The sequence below is a fragment of the Polistes canadensis genome, unplaced genomic scaffold (genome assembly GCF_001313835.1).
Source record: "Polistes canadensis isolate GaletaPanama2010 unplaced genomic scaffold, ASM131383v1 scaffold_95, whole genome shotgun sequence".
NCBI lineage: Eukaryota > Metazoa > Arthropoda > Insecta > Hymenoptera > Vespidae > Polistes > Polistes canadensis.
The window spans coordinates 57,342-79,539 of NW_014569642.1; the positions used below are offsets into that span (position 1 = coordinate 57,342).

General features: G+C 32.3%; 1 protein-coding gene across 7 annotated transcripts in view; it reads left to right on the forward strand.

Annotated features, from left to right (window-relative positions):
• Positions 1-22,198, forward strand: part of LOC106787181 (neurexin-3-like) — a 132,215-nt gene that overhangs the window by 14,707 nt on the left and 95,310 nt on the right. For all 7 annotated transcript variants that reach the window (XM_014749318.1, XM_014749320.1, XM_014749321.1 and 4 more), the window contains 4 exons: positions 1,115-1,258; positions 5,222-5,382; positions 15,184-15,210; positions 19,887-20,045. In XM_014749318.1, coding sequence (XP_014604804.1) covers positions 1,115-1,258; positions 5,222-5,382; positions 15,184-15,210; positions 19,887-20,045 — 491 coding nt within the window. The remainder of the gene's footprint in view (positions 1-1,114; positions 1,259-5,221; positions 5,383-15,183; positions 15,211-19,886; positions 20,046-22,198) is intronic.

Below are 22,198 nucleotides of genomic sequence, written 5' to 3' on the forward strand. Positions count from 1 at the left end.
AAATTGAAAATTCGGTCATTGAAAGAAGTTTAAATGAAAAAGAATATCAGACAGTTTGAAAAACATAAATAATAAAGAAAGTAAATAGTATGATATATAAATGTTAACTAAAATACATTTGTCCATAGAGATGCACATAGACACAGATATAGAAATATTTCTTGAGCTTTTTTAGCGAATCAGTGAATTATTCGTGGTGGTAATGGACATTTCAATCGGCAAACTCGGTGCATTGAAGCTCGTGGCAGCGATTTGGCTATTCGCCAAAGCCATTAAGCAACGTCTTATGGCCTTTTTGCACCATCCACCAAGGTGCACTTTTGTTTGTTCGCACGCTAACAATACCTAGGTGGAAAATAATGAGAAGAGAGTTTTCCCTCTCTTTCTTATTTTTACTATCTCTCGCTCGTTCGCACACTCTCCCTTTTTTACCTAAGGCAAAAAAAGTTCAAGGGTCTGGTCTTTCCATGAATGACGAGATCAGACGTCTCGAGACTCAATTAAAAATTACGAACGTGTATTGAAAAAGAAAAGGGATCCGCCTTTCTTTCAGGTCGTCGCGACGTCTCGAATGAACTTTTCACGGATGTGTTGTATAGACGTAGAAAGTGGGTGGGAAAGAGGTAACGGGTGAGGGGCAAGGGGGTAGAAGCTTTTAATCGATCGATAGAAAGCTTCTATTCCAACCTAGATTAAATATGATCAAAGATTTATTAGCGTTACAAGTTTATACTTACATACGTGTTGTCGAGAAGACTTCCAACGGCTTACTAGGACGTTGTCGGTAAAATATGTAAATAAATGTATATCGGAGATGTTAGAGTGTGGAGAGGTGACCGCTTTGTTTATGTTCTTAGTATATAACGTATTGGTTCTTTTATATTGTCATTTATAATTCGACGATTAGTCGTAGTCACAATGGAAAAGCGTGAACATCGGTAATTACGATGAAATATTACTTTTAGTTTAAGTTCTTCAAAGTTTTGGTTCAAATTTACTGCTGTACGAATACTTTTTATAATTATACTATATTTATAGCATATATTTAATAACTATAGATAATATAACATAATTTATGATAAATTAATAAAATGTTGCTTTTTTTCGATTACAGATAAAGCACCTTCCGAGGCTTCATTCCGTGGAACGGAATATTTAACGATAGATCTGAGCAAAGGAGACCCCATTTTAAGTACGCAGGAATCCGTCGGACTTCAATTCAAAACGAGACAACCTAATGGACTCTTCTTTTATTCCGGTAATTATTTATATAAAATATACATATACATTATTTATACATTATAAATATTCATGTAACTGGTTACGTGTACTCGACAAATTTTCAAACTTAATTTTCTCAACAACAATATCTTATATGGATAAATTTAATTGTACATTTTGACTACTACACTACATTTTTCGTGTACAATTATTTCCTACTCGTTTGTACCATCTATTACAGAACACCCTGTATATATTTATACGATTTTATTGTTATCCTGAATCTGGTATATTTTCGTTAAGAATTACGTTAAACGTTAAGAATATTATTCATTAAATTGACCATACATATATGCGTTCACACACTCTCTTTCCTTTTTTTTTTCTTTTTTTAAGAGCGTAGTGCGCGTTAATTAAGTTTCACTGTTTTTAAGCGTCCACCTCGTCCATATTAAACGTAATACCCCTCATTGCATATTTAAAATCTGGACCACGAAAGTAGGGAATAGTAATTCTAATTTTCTTTTTCGCATACTCACGAGAGAATTGCCCGCTCGTAAAATGTAACAAAAAAAAAATGAAAAATAGAAAGAAAAGAGAAACAAATAAATATAAAAAAGAAAATATTGTAAAAAGTGTATGCTTTAATGCAACAGCTTTTATCTTCAAAATGCAATCACAATGATGGAGGTCGAAGGTCTCTCGATTGAAAGTAACAAAACCTTAGAGGATCACGATGAGCTCATTTCATATTAAAAGAAAAAAATAAATCTGAACCCATAAACGCGCTCCCGTGCATGTGCGAGAGCGAGAGAGTTCTTCTATTTTTTGCTCGGTAAAATGTATACATACCTATTTCGTATAACTAGCACATCCAGAAAAAACAAACAAGCCCCTGTGCTTTCCGAAGGAGGCCGAGTCCTTTGGGATACGTGCATCCTTTTCGTTGTGTATCATCTTCGCTCTGTATTACTTTTCTTGATCGGATACTTTGAAAACGAGTCGACGTATAACATTTTCTTGTAAGAAAAACAAAATGAAAAAGAAAAAACGAAATGAAGGATACGTGTTTTTATCGATCATGTCTGAATATCCTAACGTTGTCGAAATCGCGAAACTATAAAGTGTTCTTTTATAATAATAGAAAATATAATAAATAAAATATATATGTAGGATATTTTATATTACATTTCAAACCGTAAAAATAAATAATCCGTCAAATTATGCTAAAGTATGAAGTTAGTATGAATAAGTGTGTGTGTATGTGAACGTTTTAACTGCATACGATTCGATTTGTGTTAGTGCGCATGAATGTATGTGTATAAATATCACTTTTGAAAAGTCAAAAAGCTATTTTCACGAGTTTTCTACCTCGGAGTTATTATGTCATACAAATACCGTTGACATGCGTGCTCTCGTCTATAAATTATAATCCTGCGAATTAAAATCTAAATCCTTATAATTATATTATATATAAAAAATAAGATACGTATTTAAAACACGTTTACAATTTAAATAAAACAAAATTTTCAAAGTTAATATCATTGTGATGCTTACTCCTAGTGTATATGCAATATCCAACAAAAAAAGAAAAGGAAATAAAATACAAAAAATAGACCACGATACCACTGTACGCTTTCGCGTATCTTCGCAAATGAAAATCGAGAGAATATATATATATAAAATATTTAACAAATATTTGTATGTAAATATAAGAAAAAAGAGAATAAACAAAAATCGATATAAATTCTCTAGTACCGAATATACATAAAACACCCTATGTAACAAACATGCATCGGTCCTTTGTTTCGATATAGATTTAGTTTTGATGCACATGTATGCATACACCTACTCAAATACAAAGTTTTGTGGGTCAAAACGCGAAAAGTTTGTTGATTAAACTTCTATAAAGAAATAAGGATGTTTGTTTGCGCGCAAAGAGAATAAATAAAGAGAATGATTAAAAAGAAAGAGAGAGAGAGAGAGAAAAATACGGTTGTTAGAAAAAAAAAAAAATGTAGATATGAAAAAAAGAAAAGTCGACGCATAAGTAAAGGAAAGATAGAGAAAAGAGAGAGAAATATGGGAAAAAGGGTTTCAAAGGAAAGTAAGTTGCGCCTCGATCGGAACGTGTACTCTGTTTATACAAACACAGACATAAATATTCGCATACATGAATACTGCGTACGGACAAGGGGATAGCAAAGTTGAAGAACGAATGGGATGGAGTATAGAGGAAGGGGTATTGCAATTACTATTGGACAAAACCATGCCGACTAGCCACCACTGCTCACGTAATCCGAGTCTTTAGCTTATCTTGAGAACAAATTAGCGTTGCGGCTATGAGAGAGAGAGAGAGAGAGAATACTGCGGATGCAACGCAACGAAGTAAAGCGAAGCTCGTACCGTATGCGATACAGCATTGCGGAACGCGCATCGTATCGTCGGCCCGTATGGCGATATATATTGCTTTCGAGTCGTGCGATGCAGCTGCAGCTGCGGCGAAGGTGCAACCCTTCCCTCCAACCATCCACCTAGCCCACTTCCTCTTCCACCCTTTTAACCCACTCCAACCCCCTTGGTCCTCTTCGTTCTAAACTCTCTTCGCTAACCTTTTACCTCGAACCTGCTTACTTGGCCCAGAACTCCAACCAAGAGAATCGGCCGGTTTTCAACACCAAACTATATGATGGCTAACCTTCTTCTTTCTTTATTCCCCCCTCTGTCCTCCTTATCTCTTCCTCCTCTTCATTTCTTCCACCCTCTTCTTTTTCCTTCAACATGAAATAGACGTGACTGCCGAAAAGACGAGAGCTTAGGGATCACCGACTGCAATGCGACTGCTATGTCGAATAGGATGGTCCGAAACAAATTCAGTGTCTCTGAGCTGCAATAAAAGATTGCAGGTTGTATCCCATCTCTCTGGATGATTTTTAGTTTCGAAAAAAATCAGAGTTCGAGGTTAGGTGATACCAGATTTAATACTTTCACACGTGTATGCGTCTACGTATTTGCGAATGTGTGTGTTTCTGGCTGTTTACATTTACACGTTTATGGGTATATATGCAAATTTTTATGGCATTGATATGAAGGCACATGGTAATAAAAGTAAATGCATTAAATATATATGATTGTATATATGCACGTAGGGAGATGCATCGAAAGGGGAAAGATTCGCGTGTTTATAGATAACGCGATTATTTTTTAATTCACATCTTTTTTTATATTTTATTTTTATTTTTATTTTTATTTATATATTGGAACGACTTTGAAATTAATAGAAATATAATAATCAACCTTAAATTATATATTACTGAAGTAAATGTGAATACATAACTTTTGAAATGCATTGGTAAACTACACGAGTTAAACAACCACTTTGACATTTATCGTAAATAATTGTTTACATTCAACTTTTCTTCAATTTCGAACAGATTTTCTTAGATTCCTCTCTCATCATTCTTTTTTTTTTATTACAACCATCAATCTTTACAATTTGTTCAATTTTGGACATTCGGTAAATTAGTTTAACACGAGAAATCTTTACCTGTGGAGAACCTTGAATCAAATTAGTTTTCTCATAGTTTTTATTTATTTTTTCTTGTTGTTGTTAAAAGTTGGAACGATTCCTAGATAAACGTCAACGATACACGCGCGAATAAACTTAGAGTTACTATGCAAATGTGTTCTTCTTGCGCTAGCATACTGGCAATTAAGTACAAAGTACCGTTTGCATCTTTTATATCCTGTAACCACAGATTCGTAGAATAATCAGCGTACGATCACGACATGTGTGCTTTAAAAGCAACCAATTCAACTCTCTATTTCCTTTCCCCCTTACTCTCCACCCTTTCCCTTACTCCCCCTATCTCTATTCCTTCACCTCTCTACTTTCCATTTTCCATCCCAACAGGAGAAAATGAGAGAATCCGTGCAATTTCTACTTGATACACGTAACATACACAGTTACATATGTATGTATATGGTGTTTCTATTACAGGTGTGGGAGACGATTACCTAACCGTGTCTCTTAGGGACGGTGGTGTCGCCGTTGGGATGACTTTGGCCAAAGGGAGACACGATCTACATATCAAACCAGCCAGAATCAGGTTCGACGACAACCAGTGGCATAAAATTGTCGTTCATAGGAAAGTTCAAGAGGTTAGTTCAATTGTTTATCTATTTTATACTTATAATTTGTTATTTTTGTAATTAATTTGTTTTATATAAAACATAAATATACGTTAATTGATATGGTTGCTTGTATATGTAATAAATGTATACGTAGTCATGCTAGATACCGGACACGTAATCCGAATCTTTAGCTTATCTTGAAGACAAATGAACGATCGAGAAAGAGAATGTATCGTAACAGAATAGTTTAGTTTTTAGATGGATTAACCAACCCTTTCGAGGACCCATATATGGGTTAGTCGATCTTACGAGGGCCTTTTTTCCTTTTTCGAGACTCTTTAGGTTAATTATTGGTTTAACACTAAATCTACCACTACTACACTTATAAAAGTGTGGATTAAAAATTAGAACTTTTATAATCATGTAGAAACTTTTAATTTAATTTTCGTTGAAATAAATATTAAATATATACAATGTATGATATTTTGCGCTTATGAAACACGTATATGCATGTGTATAGAGACATAATTTACATAAAGAGGAAACGGGGAGTTCGATTGATAGAAGGGAAATAGAGATAAATTTTAATGCTGGCATCGTTGTCCTAAACTAAATAGATCGTCGAACGAACGTGACAGTAATATCGTTAGTGCGGTAGGTGTACACTGGTATTCATTGCGTATTACGTGCTATCAGGGTAGGGTAACGTAATTATTTACGCATTGCTATCGCGAGCCTCTAAAGCGAGAGAGCCAGTATGCCTCATTGATCATCGGCCCTCTACCATCCTATCGATTTATTCGCCACTTGCCGAACACTATCCTATGATTTTCATTTTAGTAGAAATAAGAGTAAACTTGCTAATTATTTAACTGGAAAATTCAATCATTTTATTTAGATTTTCATGAAATTATCTTCCTATTAAAAACTCGATCGGATTTTTGTCCTCTTTAAAACAACCACACTGTTTAGATTTCTATTTCAAAAGAAATTAATTTTTTAAAATATCTTTTTCGAAGCGTGTTTTTCTAATAAAAATTCAAGTTTTCTTACAAGACAAAATATTAAATAACCTAAAATATCACGATAGATAATAGATTCGTACAAGTTATGATATATTTATATTAAAATAATCAATAACATTTTATAAAAGTAGTTTCTACTTGTTTCCTTATCGATCGATACGCATGGCGAATAATTAGGACTGGAACCCGTTAATTGATTCTCGGTCTGAATGGTATCTTCCTAGCACTTTGGAGACGCTTAAATTTCGTTTATCTACCTAAGTATATAGATAGTAAATGCATACATAGATACATACGTACATGAATACATGCATATATACATACCAAAGAGCATGCTTCCGTATGTACTTATGTATGTACATACAACGAACCGATTTCGAAGATTATGTCACATCGAGATCAACTCGTTCGACGAACGTGTGCTTAGGGAAATTATCCGATGCACCGTTGCCTCAAACGCTAACTGGTCTATATGCTAGCATCGACCTAATTCTCCTACAAAATGTATGCCTTCTCATACATTCACGCAAACCCTTATATCCTTTAGATTATAACGCACACACTATTGGCGAAAAGCTTGGGATCGTCTACTATAGTTCTGCCCAAAAAAATCGATTATTTTTTTATTATTAGTTATTTTTCAACAATCTATCGTTGCTATGTCAAATATTAAGAAATCGAATGATATCTTAAGAGATTTTATATTTTCTTATCTTCATAATTCTCGTTATAATCTGCTTCAGATTCGTCGTTAAAAACATTGCTTTTTTGAATTTACTTATGAATCCCAAACTTTTCATTTGTAATATATTTATTTCAACGCATGTCACTTTCTACAAACACATATATACAAGTCTATAATATTCATTAATCTTGGAATTAATCATTATAATAATTGTATTATATATACATACATGCATACACATATATGCAGGTATTTAATATATAAATTCATTTAAATGAAATAAAAGTATCGAAGATTGATAGGAAATTTTGTATTCTTTCTTGTAAGATAATCCACATCTTACCTCGACTATCTCGAAAATATCTTGCAAGAGCTTAGGATATTCGTTCTTTATCTATTCTCTGCTAGTCCAACGAATTATTGACGCGACCTCCTCGTGTCTTCATTCTTCTTCTTTCTCGAGTGTATTACCAGAAAGAATATATCGAAAGTTAGCGAAAAGATATTATAGAAAAAGAAGAACTTTGAGATTCTTTCTTATCCCGACTACTACTATTATTATTTTTTCCTCTATTTTTGTCCTACTTCCTTTTACGTGACTCGGCAAACAATATCCAAAAGAGAAGACACAGCACTGGACTATCAAGGGTTAATTTCATGATTATACCTAATACCCCTAAATGAAAATAATTTCTACTTTCGTATGTGATCTCTCGTACAGAAAATACGCCATTTTATTCCTTTATCTTTCTCTCATTCATCGATATTTTTATTTTACTTTTATATAATATTGTGTTATGCATTTTATACATTTACGTGCTAAGTAAAACAACTTTATATTATTTGACAATAGTTCAGAACTTAATTTTCCATTATATAATTTTTATATTAATTGTAGTGACTTTTAATGAATAATTGTTTTCAGTTATTTTTAATTAAAATTCTTTTTGTCGATAATAGATATATATATATATAAATTTGATTAAATTGATAATAAATGTGTTAATAAAAAAGATTGATTATCAGGTATGTCTAAATATTTTTGTAAAATTTCTTTTATGTGCAGAAATAAATAAAAGAGGATACAGTCCGAAAATAAAAATTTATCGAACCTCAGATTCCTACGTTATCAATAAATTATGGCCTGCATTTTCGTGCACTTTAAAGTTTCTACTTCGTCTATTAAATTTTTTATCTACATGACGTACGGTTTCAAAAGGGAATCGCTAACTTTTAAAAAAAGTATTTTACGTGTAGATAGAGAAATATAAGAATATATACATGTATGAATTGAACCACATGTGTATGGACCAATAAAATTAATTTAATATAAACAACATTCTGTGTACAATAATCTGTTGAAAATAAAACGTTACGATATTTTAATATTTAAACTTGAACATTAATATGCAAACTTTCGTGTATGCAAATACAGTAATCGATCGGAAAGTTGATGAAGAAAAACAAAAAGATATAAAAAAAAAAGAAGAAAATACTTTCATTATACCGCAAACAGTGTTTCGGACAGATCAGTACGGCCGGAAGGTATGGTGTAGCAAAGTTCAAGCCCTCTGTCGAAAGTTTGACAGTTTCAATCTGTTTGATCGGTTCGTACGTAGACGAGGACGTAGACAAGTTCACTTCTTCCTTCCTCATGGTAACTAGTTTACAACCATCTCGTATGCGTCTTCGATCTCTCCTATTTCACTATGCTTTTCGCTATAGTTAACTTGCTTTTCCTAAATTAGTAACGTAGCTAACAATTCATTATCGTCAAAAATTTCGATACAATAAAATCAAGTGATAGAAGAAGTGTAAGAATTTTCGAGAATTTGATCTTTCGAAACTTCCCACTTTTCTCACCATTACTATTATTTCAAATCCTCAGTTTTCTTTGTCAACGATGAACACTTTCTCGGAAGAGGATTTTCAGCTTGAAATGTGGTCCATTGCAGGACGATATTCGAAAGGAATGTAACCACAAGATACTCGAAAACACGATTGAGGTCGAGGAGAGAAATCTAACTCGAGTTTAGGTAGCAGCCAAGTTATTTCCTCGTCAAGCTTTCGACCAGTCGAATCTTGGAAATCTTAAGGAAAGGTAATGGCCCTAACTGAACTCGAGTATATGGTCTCGATTCATTCGATTCTAAATCAACTTGTATCTTTGATCCAAGTATTTCACCTTCTCGTTTGATCCACTTTGACATTTTATATATATATATATATAACGGATAGGTATTACAAGTTTACTTAGAACTTTAAACGTCAATGATGATCTTTCGATATTTCGCCCCTAGGGTACTGCGAGAGAGGAATGGATGATCGTTGTTCTACTTTCGAGACATGTTTTATGATTGATGACTGAATGTGACAGGACTATGAGATCAGATCAGATTGGATCGGAATAATATCGCGAATGCGAACGATTATAACAAATAATGTTGGAAAATAAAAGAGAGATATGCTATCAGTTTCAAGAAAAATCTTATGTAAATATAATCTATCTCTTTCATTTTCAATTTTATTTTTTTATGCATGTTTAAATATATGAAATGAATGAATAATTAACTCTTTGAATTTGATTGTTATCCTACGTTGTTGCTCGTAAATTGATATTTGTTTTTTAGTGTTCATATTACATGCAAGAGTAAAATATTTTATTTTTTTGTTTATATATTATTTAGTTATTATTATAGATATTATATAATTTATATATTTCATATAATATTTTTTGTTAAATAAAGTTATAACTGACTAAAAATATTCCACAACATCAAATAATTATTTCTGTTGCTTCAGAAGTGATATATGAGTTCAAAGAATTAAAATAAAACTCTGAATGCAATTAGGTGTTTGTAAATTAATTCAAAATTCCTGTCTGCAAAACTGAACGAATAATTGTTACATTTTCTTTCTCATTTTTCACGTATAAAGTTTGACAATATTTTTCAATCCGTTATTCCTATCGAATGAAATTCAGATAGTAAGAATAAGAATAAGATGAAGACAAAAAAGAAAACAAAGAAGAAGAAGAAGAAGAAGCATCATGTAAAGATTTTCACAAAGGATCAATCGTATAAAGTCAAAGTGTATAAATTCGATCATTCTTATCATTTCCGATCGTCTAACTGCTACAAACCCAGGCATTTATCCGAGAGAGAGTAAAAGTCCTCGAGGCATATGGCCAAACTCTCTCTTTCTCTCTCTTTCTCTCTCTTTCTCTCTCTTTTCTCCATCACTTTCGAAGAGAAAAATCTTCTCGAATTCTTTTCTTATAGATAGAAGAACTTTGATTCGAGAAAAGACTCTAAGGAGTTTCTCTTGACTGAAGATTTTTCTCCACTTTGGAGTCTTACTCTCAATTTTTCTTCGATGTATTTTTCGTATTACCCGCGGCAATACATTCTCAGGAGAATGAATACGTAGGTGTATCTCTCTCTCTCTCTCTCTCTCTCTCTCTCTCTTTCTCTCTCTCTCTCTCTCTTTTTGTGCACATATACACATATATAAGTTTATAATATATACCTGACGGTAAGTGCATAGAAAAAAGAAACGTTACGTAGTCGACTTTGTGTTACTCGATCTCGCGTTTTAATCAAAATTGCGTGCACAAGAGTATACGTCGAGAGAACTTGTTCTTTTCTTTTTTCTTTTTTCTTTACCTTTATTCTACGCCGTTGCATATATCTTTAAATTCTAAATAATACGGAAAGAAGAGAGGAACACACAAAAAATGGCTCTTATAAGAAACTATATATAATATATGTAAGAGGTTTTTTTATTATTATTTATTATTTAATAAAAAAGCTTTTTTCTTGAAAAGTTAAGTAAAGAGAAAAGGAATTAAATATAACTATATTTATATAATTATTTAAAGATATATAATTTGATAAAGTAAAATAGAATAGAATTGCTTCTTAAAAATGAAGTTATTAATAATTCGATAATTTATAGGCATTTATAATTGACTACCTAATAACACGATCATTAGAACTGACTTTTCATTATAATGACCCGAATAACTGCTTGATTACGCTCATAGTAATTTTACCTGTAATTGGTAAAAGCTCCTCGTACGATCTGTGAAACTATTTCAACGATGAATTCAATCCGTAGAACATAGCTAAAAACACGAATATTATAAAGTTTCATGCTCTGTCATCGAAAGAGATATCGATTAAAACCGTTGAATATTAATAGGTCATCAATTTTGTGAAATTTCGTTTGAATGATTTTTTGAAGACTTCAATTAAACTTCCTAATGAGATTGAAATGAGGTTTATAAAAATATGGCTATAAATTATCTCGTAATACATTTTTTATTTATAACATTTCTATATACAGAATGAATCAATAAAAATTATCATCTAAAATAACTCATTACCTTTCGATTTTAAAACTTAATTAACAAGAAAATTATAAGAATTTAATTTAAATTAGTTTTTGATTAGTTTTTTTAATTGGCAACAACTTAGTATTAAAATAAATGCATTGATTTTGAGATTTAGGATCACCTTGATATCCCAAAATATATAAAATTTAATGACGCTCATTTAATGAGTCCTTAAATATATAATTTCATTAAATATAATTTATTAATACATTTTTGCAAATCACAAATAAATATTTAACTCTAGTAATTTTAATTGTAGCTCACCCTGTATGTAAAAATATTCTCGAATATTTTCTATAAAATAAGTTTATAAGAAAATGACAACTGAAATTTGTCTTTATTTTCAAAATAATTGAATAAAAGAAAAAATAATGGTAGGAAATGAAGAAAGAGAAAGAAAGAGAAAGGAAGAGAAATAGGGAGCGAGAGAATCTCATGATTCTGCATAAGAGAACTTTGACGTTAACTCAGCGTTCGTCAACGAAGGTTACCACCAAGTGCGCCGCATTAAATTACAGCAATGCGTCTCGAGTAGGTGGCTGGGGTGGTTGGGCTGAGTCGAGTACGAGGGTCTGATGTAAGCAGTCGGCACTTCCGCGAAACATGCAAATTTGGTTCTCCTTTGAACGTTTACTCTACTCACGTTGCCCAGGATTTCCGTTTGAAGGCCGAATTTTCTATCGGATCTAACTCCAAACGCGATCTTCTTAGAAATGCGATAATAATAAATAATAATTTCCAGTTTGATCGAATTTTCATAACTGTGACTCTCAAATTTCTTCTTATTTTTTCATTCAATGTGTGATATCAAATATAATTCATAATATTTTGTAATTATAAAACATTTTTCTCTAAGTAATAAATCATTTTTCCTTGCAGAATTAAACCATTTTAATAATAATCAAATAATAAATAATACTTAGGTCATGAGAAATGATTATTGGAAAAAGATGAGTTTAAAGTAGGGAGGATCTTGATCGGACTACGTAGGGTTGGGAGATGCAGTGGGTTGAGGTAGTAAAGTTGAAGTAGAAGGTTAAAGGAATTTTTCAAAGGTCGATCTTGACGAGAAAGTTTTACGAGGAACGGACGCACGAGATGGCACAGTTCGATAGTGAATTCCTGGTATTCGCGAGTTTCTATGAGGCAAACGATGTCGTGAGTTTAAGAAGGAGGTAAGGTGGGTAGTTGAGAAGGGAACGGGTGCGGGAACGGGTGCGGGAACGAGAACGGGAACGAGAGTACTGTCCGTTGGCGTAAAGTCGACAAGTTCCTATCGATGCATAGAAAAGCCTAAGCGACCCTTAACCGAACGTCGACGACCAACCGAAATCTTAATTTATAGTCACAGTTCTAAATCTAGATTCCCATCGATATACGGGGTGTCCTATAAACAGTCTTATTGTTAGACTAAAGTTTGATTTCTAAGAAGCAAGTCGTTAGTTAAACATTCCTACTTTTCTTGAGACTTTATTTATAATGCGCACCAGTTTTCTTTTTATCTAAAGACAATAAACGTTGATCATTGAATTTTTATCAAATCGACAAACACAGAAGAAATCTTATAACAGATTTTTTAAACGGACTATTTTTTTTATCTTGAGGAGTCTGTCATTTTTAGAAATTTTGTTAACATCAATCATGGTACACTCAGTGTATACAAGACTCTTAGAAACATATATCCTTCCAAGAGAGTATTGTACAATGTACGTAATGTATACTTTTCTCCTATGCGACACTGAGCCGTTGCTTCCGGTCGGTGAGCTTTTCATAGCGTAAATAAAAAAGCGTAAGAGGGGTGAAGAGAGAGGAGTAGGAAGAAGAAGAAGAAAAAGAAAAAGAAAAAAAAAAGAAAAAGAAGCATGTAAGGCAAAGAGGAAGAGCACGCGCATACATTTTACAACGAGTCAGTAACATGCGAGGACTCTTCTTACTTTTCCTACACCAAACATAAACACATTTCTTTGCGTTTCTCAACATTGAAGCAAGAAAACTTTAGAAGAGATATGCTCTTGAGAATTTACTTTCGCTTTTTTTTTTACTTTTTTCGTTAATCGTGTCAGCGAACACCGAGATTATTTTAAATATCAATAAATTTGAATTAAATATTGTTAGCATCGCATCGATATGCTATGTGTGCATAAGTATGCAAGATAAAACAGTTGAAGGAGTAGGTGGAATTTTTTGATTCATCTTTCTATTAAAGAGAAAAACTCGTGATCACCTTGATATCTCCAAATTGTATTATTTTAGATAATTATTCTTATTGATTCATCTCCTAAATCAAATTTGATTTCTATTCCAATTTTACATGAAATATTTCACGAATAATAATTTATAAATCAGGAATGGAAACGAATTCTTATTGTATTCTGTTGGAAGTAATGGATATATAAATTGGTAATTGACCCTCATTGATTTCCTAAGGCGTTTATTCGAACTTAGAATTGGACAGATAGATTGATAATTTAGTTCAGTTCGATTCACCTAAGGCATTAAACGTATTAATAGACCCACACATGGCCAAGTAATAATTTCTACGTCGTTCGTTTCGGTAGCCAGCGTATTGACAGAATTATTCGAGGAGCAAAGTTCATTGACTCGATGTCGTTAATAAACTCATGCTTATGCAAGTCCATCGGCCTTCGTACTAAGCTCAGACTCCTATTAGGTAGATAGTAGATCGTAGGCATACAACGAGAACATCCAACTAACCTCCTGTGTTATTGACATCATCCTTGTCCGAGTAGATGCTCTCTAACTCCCTTCTCTCTATTCTCCTATTAAAAATCTATCGAACCCTTGCAAAACGAAACTTTTTAAACCTCAAAATTTACACTTTATACGAACATTTCAAATGAAATTTTATAATGTCTAAAATTAACCCAATTACTAGTGCATCAACGTTGTTTACTTGTTTATACATCAATCAAAATTTAACATTTCAAATACTTGAGCTTTTTTGGTACATCCGAAAAATGTTCAAGGTTAAACTACGTTATTTTGTTAATATTTTGTTAATTAAATTTGATACACACAATTTCTTGTATTAATATCTTCTTATTAATTCGAAATCATATATTTACTTTGACATGTATAAACAGACATCCCTGACGCTACACATAAATGTATACATTTGATGTTTCAATAACCACATTAATTACTATCATTAAAACATAACACGAGATAATTAAATCATCAATTTAACAAGTAACCCTCATTTCATTTCTAGATTGCTATCATTGTATTTCCCTCGGTAAAGTGACGTGAACGATTGTACTCAAATTTCAAAAGGAACTAATGAGTTTTTATGCTCAATGAATTCTTACGGGGCTGGATTCCTCCGTGATTAATTAGTTGAATATAAAGAGAATAAGAACGACCTTGGGTGCGTGAGTAGTAGGTAAATAAAGTCCCTCTTAATTGCTTCTCCCTTTTGCTTACCTTTTCTAACCGTAAGTTGAAATCTAATCATGACGTAATAATTTTAGATATTCGGAGGAAGAAAAATCATGAAATAAAAAATAATAACGATAAAGAAAAAAATGCAAATTTGACGAATAAAAATTCTTTGAGTTCGTATTACGAGTATCATTTTGTTATCAGACAGTCTCTTTGATCGCGTGTTAAGACTTTTCTTCCTGTAAAAATAAAATACCAAAGGTAGAAATAAAATTCTTCCCACGAACACTCGATTGATCCTTTTTCGCTTTCTGTTTCAGATCTCCTCCATCACCAGCTTCTGCAGGGTAAGTAGACGTATTCCAAAGAGGTTCCTTCTTTTTAAAAATCGCTTTTCTCGATGCCTCTCCGATATTTATATTCGTCTTATCTATATCTATAAAAGACGAATTCATTTTATACTAAATTAAATATTCATTTCTTTTACACAAATTTAAATGATATATTATTTAGATGCTTGTCAATTTTTTCATTTTATTTTTATATTTTATGTAAGTATTTTACATAAAATACATAGCAATTATAAATATTTTATTTGAACCACCCTGTACCTATGTGCCAATCGACGTAAGAATAATTTCGAGATATCAATTCATCTTTTCTACGACTTGGAGATCGTGAAAAAAATATCGAAAAAAGAAACTGATAGTTAGAACGAATCGTTTTCGCGTAATTTTAAAAAAGAAAAGAATGATTACCATCAATGTGCCTTGAAAAATAAAATTAGTCAAGTAAAAAAGAGAAAAAAAAAGAGAGATGAAAAGAATTGGTTCAAGGATGTTAAGAGTATGGATTGGGTTCGATTCACTCGTTAAAAATCTTGACTATCCTTTTGAGGTACTTGAGTATCTTGCACAAAAAAATTTCGTCCCTTTTCATTCTTACCTTTTCAAGATATAAGAATAGAAAAAAACTAGAAGGAGATCACTAAAAAAATGACCTTTAGTTTATAAGGGTTGAAAACTCTTCCGAAAATAACTTACAAACTGTCATAGAAGATTTATAGCACAATCTATTTAAAATTAACAAAAAAATATAATTTAAGTATGAAAGATACACGGAAATGATCCAATTAAGTTTTATCGAAAGGAGCGTAATGAAAAAAATGTCGGACGATTCGTATTATCAAGTTCATAGATTTTTCGAAGGTCTTTTTCTCTTTATCCTTGTCTCTTTTTTTTTTCTTATTCCTATCGTCTCTCTTTTTTCTTCTCTTTTTATTTTTCTTGTCTTTTTCTTCTCTCTCTCCCTCCCTCCCTCTTACTCTTTCTCTTTCACGCTTGTGCTTTCCTCGAGTGTTCTCCAAATTTCAAGGATGGAAGGACAGGATGGAAATAACGATGCTCTCAAAAGGGAAGAAAATAGAAGAAAAGAAAAGAAGAGGAGTGTTCTTTAGAAAGACAAGAGAGAAAACAAGTAAAAGAAAGAAAAAAAGAAAAAGAAAAAGAAATCATATTTATTGCCACAGTATGCTACCCTCTTTCTATATACGACTATAATATATATATATATATATATATTTAATCGGAACAATAGAAGAGATAAGATAAAGTAACCAAACAATAACAACAAATACAAAAATAATTATAATAATTATAATAAATATAATAAGCATAAAAAACATCTCACATATAAAAGTATTTCTAACACGGAGAATAAGAAAAAGGATTATTGTAATTGAAACACGATAGAATAAAGTAAAAAATAAATAGAATAAATCCAAAATTAAAGTAACGTAGGCAAATAACATCAATAATAATAATAATAATAATAAATTTATACGAAAAAAAACATTACATAGCAATAATTAGAAAGATACAAAAGTAGACTGTCTAATTCTAAGATTTAGCTCTTTACATATTCCAGACAGAATGATCCTTAACGTTGAAAATGATTTTTTATAGTATAAAGAAACCTTCTACGAACTTTCTTTAATTGACCTCGGAAGTAGTTTAGAAGAAGAAAGAAAGAATAGGAAGGTACGAGTTAATGCGAACTGCTTATCGAGCCGAGGAAATCTTCTAGAAGCACAAACACGGTCATTTACCTCTCAGTTCGTTGACTAAACTCTTAGAAAGTGAGAGAGAGAGAGAGAGAGAGAAAGAGAGTTTTCCTCTCAATGACGAAGTAGACCTTTAATTTTACCATTGTAAGTTTCGCTGGTTACATTGCGACTTTCTTCTCATCCACTCCTCACCCTTCACCTCCATCACCAATCTTACTTTTACTACCACCCTTCTCTTTCTCTTTCACTTACTTTATTTATCTATCCTTCATTCTCACAATGAAACCGTCTCGAAAGATAGATCTTCGAGAGTTATGAAGTGAAAACGAACTGTAGCTGTTCTCGACGAGCGTGCAAACACGACTACCTTTCGGTAGTTAAGATAAAAGTAGCTATAGACACTCCGGTACATAGTTTCCTTCTCGTTTGATAACAATCAAAATGATAAAAGGTTGAATTAACGAAGAAACCAAAGTAAGTAGCTAAGTATGATATTATATTATATATAATATAGTATAATATATATAGATATCTCGGTTATGTGTTCTTTGTCTAGTCGATGTTAACGTAAACGATTCTGAATTTCTCAGTTGGAAAGTTTCAACGAAAGATTCAAGACTATCTTGAATTTATCTCAACGTGGGAGAACTCGCTTCGGTATATCTATTAGTTTTTGCTTTTCAAATCTACGAGATAAGGTCTCGGAAATTATGAAAGCTAAAAACGAACTAGAGGAATGAGAGAAAGAAGAAATTAATGAGGAAAGGAACGAAATAGAAAAAAATAGTCATGGATAGATGCTACCACGAAATTTAAGATTCGAGTCAGGTCAACAATTTGTTTAGGGTTAAGATTTAGAACCATAGTTTCAGGGCACAGTTTTTTTATTCGCAATTACTTATACATACAAATTCTGTCATTTGATTGCATTGCAAAATGAAACTTTAAAAATGCTATCATGAAATTTAGGATCCAACATTTTGTTTACGCTCAAGTTTGTTGATGCATAAACATGTTTGGATATACATTTTTCAGAATCCAATTTTCGACTCAAAATTACTTGCATAAAAATTCTGACACTTGATTACACCTCAAAATCAAACTTTAAAAATTAAAATATAAGATCGGATGGAATGATTATTTTCCGAATCGAGTGTTGGATCTTTAATGAAATATTAGCGATTTGAAATTCGTTGTATAAAAATGGAGACGTTTGATTAGATTTCTAAATAATAATTGAAAAATTGATGAACACGATAGCAGACGGAAAAAATGACGTTCCGAATGAATTGTCGAATCCTGAATGAAGAATTAATACTCTTGGATATAACGAATGAAGTCCCGAGTCGCAAATCAAATTCCAAAATAACAGTAATGCGAATATGTTTGCGTCGAGAAAGTTTTGGGCTGTGGCAACTCGAGTCATCCCAATTGTGAAGTAGCCAAAACTCGAGTACTCGTACACAGGTTTGCTACACTATATATAGATATATCCAAGGATGTATCCCTCTTTGAGGAAAGTTGCTCGATTAGGGTTGCTTCGAGAAAGCTTTGGCGAAGAGAAGAGAGTGGAAGCGTCGAAAGAGATAACGACGATCGACGGCAAACAGGAGAAAAGTCGTAATGGAATGGTCTTTAGCCTCCTCGGTACTAGAAAATGTTAGCGAACTTTACCAGTAGCTAAGTACTACTCGTACACCCACTGGTATAGGCAGACGAAAAGACTGAGAAAAAAAAGAAGAAAAGAGTAAGGAAGAGAGAGAGACAGAGAGGTAGAGTAACAGTTCGAGGAGAAGGTTTTGCAGGTTGTGAGAAGTTTCTCGCTTGTCTTCGTGTAAGACGAAAACTACTATCTTCTTTCTTCTTATCGAGACATGTAGAAGAAAGTGCTCGACTTTCCGAAAATTTTCCGCTTTCGGTAAATTCGATATTATATTCTCCGAGGGAAATAAGCCAACAAGTATAGTAACGAGTTCTTCTCATCTTCGCTTCTCGTCTCAGGGGGACAAGCGTTTCTCGAAAAAGGACTGAAACCTTCCAACTCCTTCGAGTTTAGATTAATTGGCTTAATTAAAAACTTCGAGACTAGGTTTTGCACACACCAGATAGGAAGATACACAGATATATCTACAAAGTACTTTACCACAAACGTCATTAATTTGACTTAACGTAGGTAATGTTATGAGAAGGTACCAGCCCCTTCTCTTCCACCATTTACAATTAGTTTTATTCCAATGATAAATGTAATTCAATGTTCTTCTTTTTATTCTTTATTATGTTTGTTATTATTATCATCATCATCATCATCATCATCATAGAATAGAGTCCTTCGGAGTAACTCCTTTACTCGAAGCATAAAAATACACTTTACATTCGTCCAAAATTCCAACTGCGAAACTTTGCTTCCGTTGTTAAAACTTTAACGTTGGAAAAGTGCAGTAACGCTTCAGAAAGAAAGAGAGAGAGCGTTTTCTTCTTGAGAACGACGCTCGGAGGATTTCGATGCCATGGAAATCGGACTTAAGGAAATATGATGTCTTGCTTCTTCGCAAGAGGAACACCGATACCGAGAGGATTCTTTCTCTCTTTACCATAGACGAGTTAGAAGAAAAAGTACTCGCCATTTTCTTACACTTTTTTGTGCTACCTTTCTCGGCTTATCGAACTTTTAAACGAGCAAGTTTAAAAGAGCTACTCTTGTTTCTTAGCGTTGCATTCATTATTTCGATCGTTTCGACACTTTTTTTTCTTCTTTCAATTTCATTTTATTTCATTTTATAACTTATATTTTATTTTATAACTAATTTTTTTTCTTTTTCCGTTAGAAATAAAAAAAGAAAAACACGAATCGTCGGAGAGAAATCGTTTATTTTCGTTTAAACAACAAATTTATCCCCCCCCTCCCCCGCTATTATTAATGAATTATACTGTGATTAATTATTAAACGATTTGTTTCAGCTTTCGGCCGTCGTCGATGGAATTTACATGGAACACGGACACACTGCAGGATCGTTCACACGTTTAGCGAGCGATGGACTTCTAGTCGGTGGTGGTGCTGATGCGAGATCTTTGCAAGGTGCCAAAGGGATCAACAACTTTGTCGGGTGTCTAAGAAAGGTGAGTTTCCTCTAGAATTCGATGACGACGACGACAAGTATGACGATGGAGTTGATATTTCGAAACTTTATCGTCAAGAGATTGTGCCTTCGATTCGATAACGTATTCGAAATGGTTTTAGACAAAGTTTACGAATGCAATAATAAACAAAAATTATATATCGATTTAGAAAACCATTTATTTTCTTAATATTGGCCTAAGTTAATAAATTAGATTTAATTATTTATTTAATAATGTTACATCTTGTGGCGTAATAAAGAGGGTGGTCAGTTTTTGATCAAACTGTGAAACCTTTACCATGGAATGATCTTAAAGAATTGTGAGTGTTTTGACGAGTGATGAGATTTGCATGTGTGACAACTGCAGGGGTAGGAGGATATTTACGGTAGGAAATAGTTAGAATTCTATTGCAGTAGATTCATTTTTATTCTTAATTATTAATTTCAAATTATAACAACTACTGGAATAAATCTCGCTTGTCTTTTGTTTAACCACTGAGTTGTGTCTCTATTATAATTGACTTAACTAGTAAATTGAGTTTCGCTTGTCTTTTATTCCAGCTATTGATCAGGAGAGTAGAATAATTAATAAAAGGTCAGGCGGTAGGCGCGTCAGTGTCTTTAAGGCAGAAAAATATGATATGAAAAGTAGCGGGACGTCACAGTTATATTCGATAGTAAAATGAATAATATATCGTGCAAAGGTTTTCATAGTATTCGATTATTATACGAGGACAAAAAAATGATCGCAAATAAACGCAGAGGGGCTGATTTTATCGGAAACGGGACAATCTCGCGTACTGCTGTCGGGCTTTTCTATCAAATTTACAACGTCGATTTTGACGTAATTCAATACGGTAAAATAATTAATCGAATATTAGTGGGAACAAGATGAATGTAATATGTCGATCGTGTTCCAATGTGACAGTTTGCCCACAAATCGAATTTATCAATATATATAATATAATATGTTAAATCAATTTCGCATAGAGAAGAAAAATGATTTCCATTACGTGCAGTATATACTTTTGTATCATTTTCTAAAATTATATTTATATTTATTATAGCATATTACCGATTATTATAAAAAACTATTTTCACTTTTATACAGATATGTTTATTTTGGCGTATATTTAATTATTAATCAATAATTTTATATAATTGAAATATATTATTTGTATATTATATATATATATATTTTACGGATACTATTGATAAATTATATATGCATTTATTATTGTATATATTACAATTATAAATTAATTAGAATCTATGCCCTCTTATGTGACCCAGGGCTTCCCGAAGTATGAATCTCGATTCTGTACGGGGTGGAGTTACTAAATTTGAAGCTTCGTAAAAATTAGAACTGAATTTCAATTAGAAACTGAATAGATACTTTATTATACAGCGCGATAAGTTGCACACAGATGAAATTCTTTTCACTAGAGAAAAAAATAAAAAATGTCGTGTAGCTGGTCGGATCAAATTGTCGGGCGAACGTTAACGGGGATTTGTAATTCAACACGATTATTCTAACGTTAAATATTTGTCGATCAAACGAATTGACTTTACGTTCACACACCGCAACGAATGCAACGAACGGAGGCGTCCTTTGTTAAGCAATTATCGTTTTCCCTTCATTTTGTCATTGTAAATGCTTTCATCGTAATTCATGAATAGAAAAAGAGGAAGAGAAAGACAGAGAGAGAGAGAGTGAGAGAGAGAGAGAAAAAGAGAGATAAACGGGCAATACACAAAATATAAAGAAGATTTATACTCTGTTATCATCAATGTTTCATGAGTGTTTTCATCGAACTAATCTCTTGTCACACTTTTATCCGACTTTTTTTTCTTATTTGCATACGGTTTTACAAAATAAATCCCTTAAAATTACTTTTCGTTGTCAACAAAAAATATTAAAAATAGAAGAAAAAGACACGAATCCAAATTTACAATGATTTTATATTAAACTAATGCACAAATATTTGCGAGTAATATTACTAACAATAAGTGTATAATAAATATGATAAATAAGAATTTAAGAACGTTTATTATTCACCGTTTGAAGTAAAAAAAAATTAATATAAAAATAATTTTCAGAAAATATCTTCGACGAAATCGTTCTTTATCTAATAAGAAAACTAATAGTTTTTT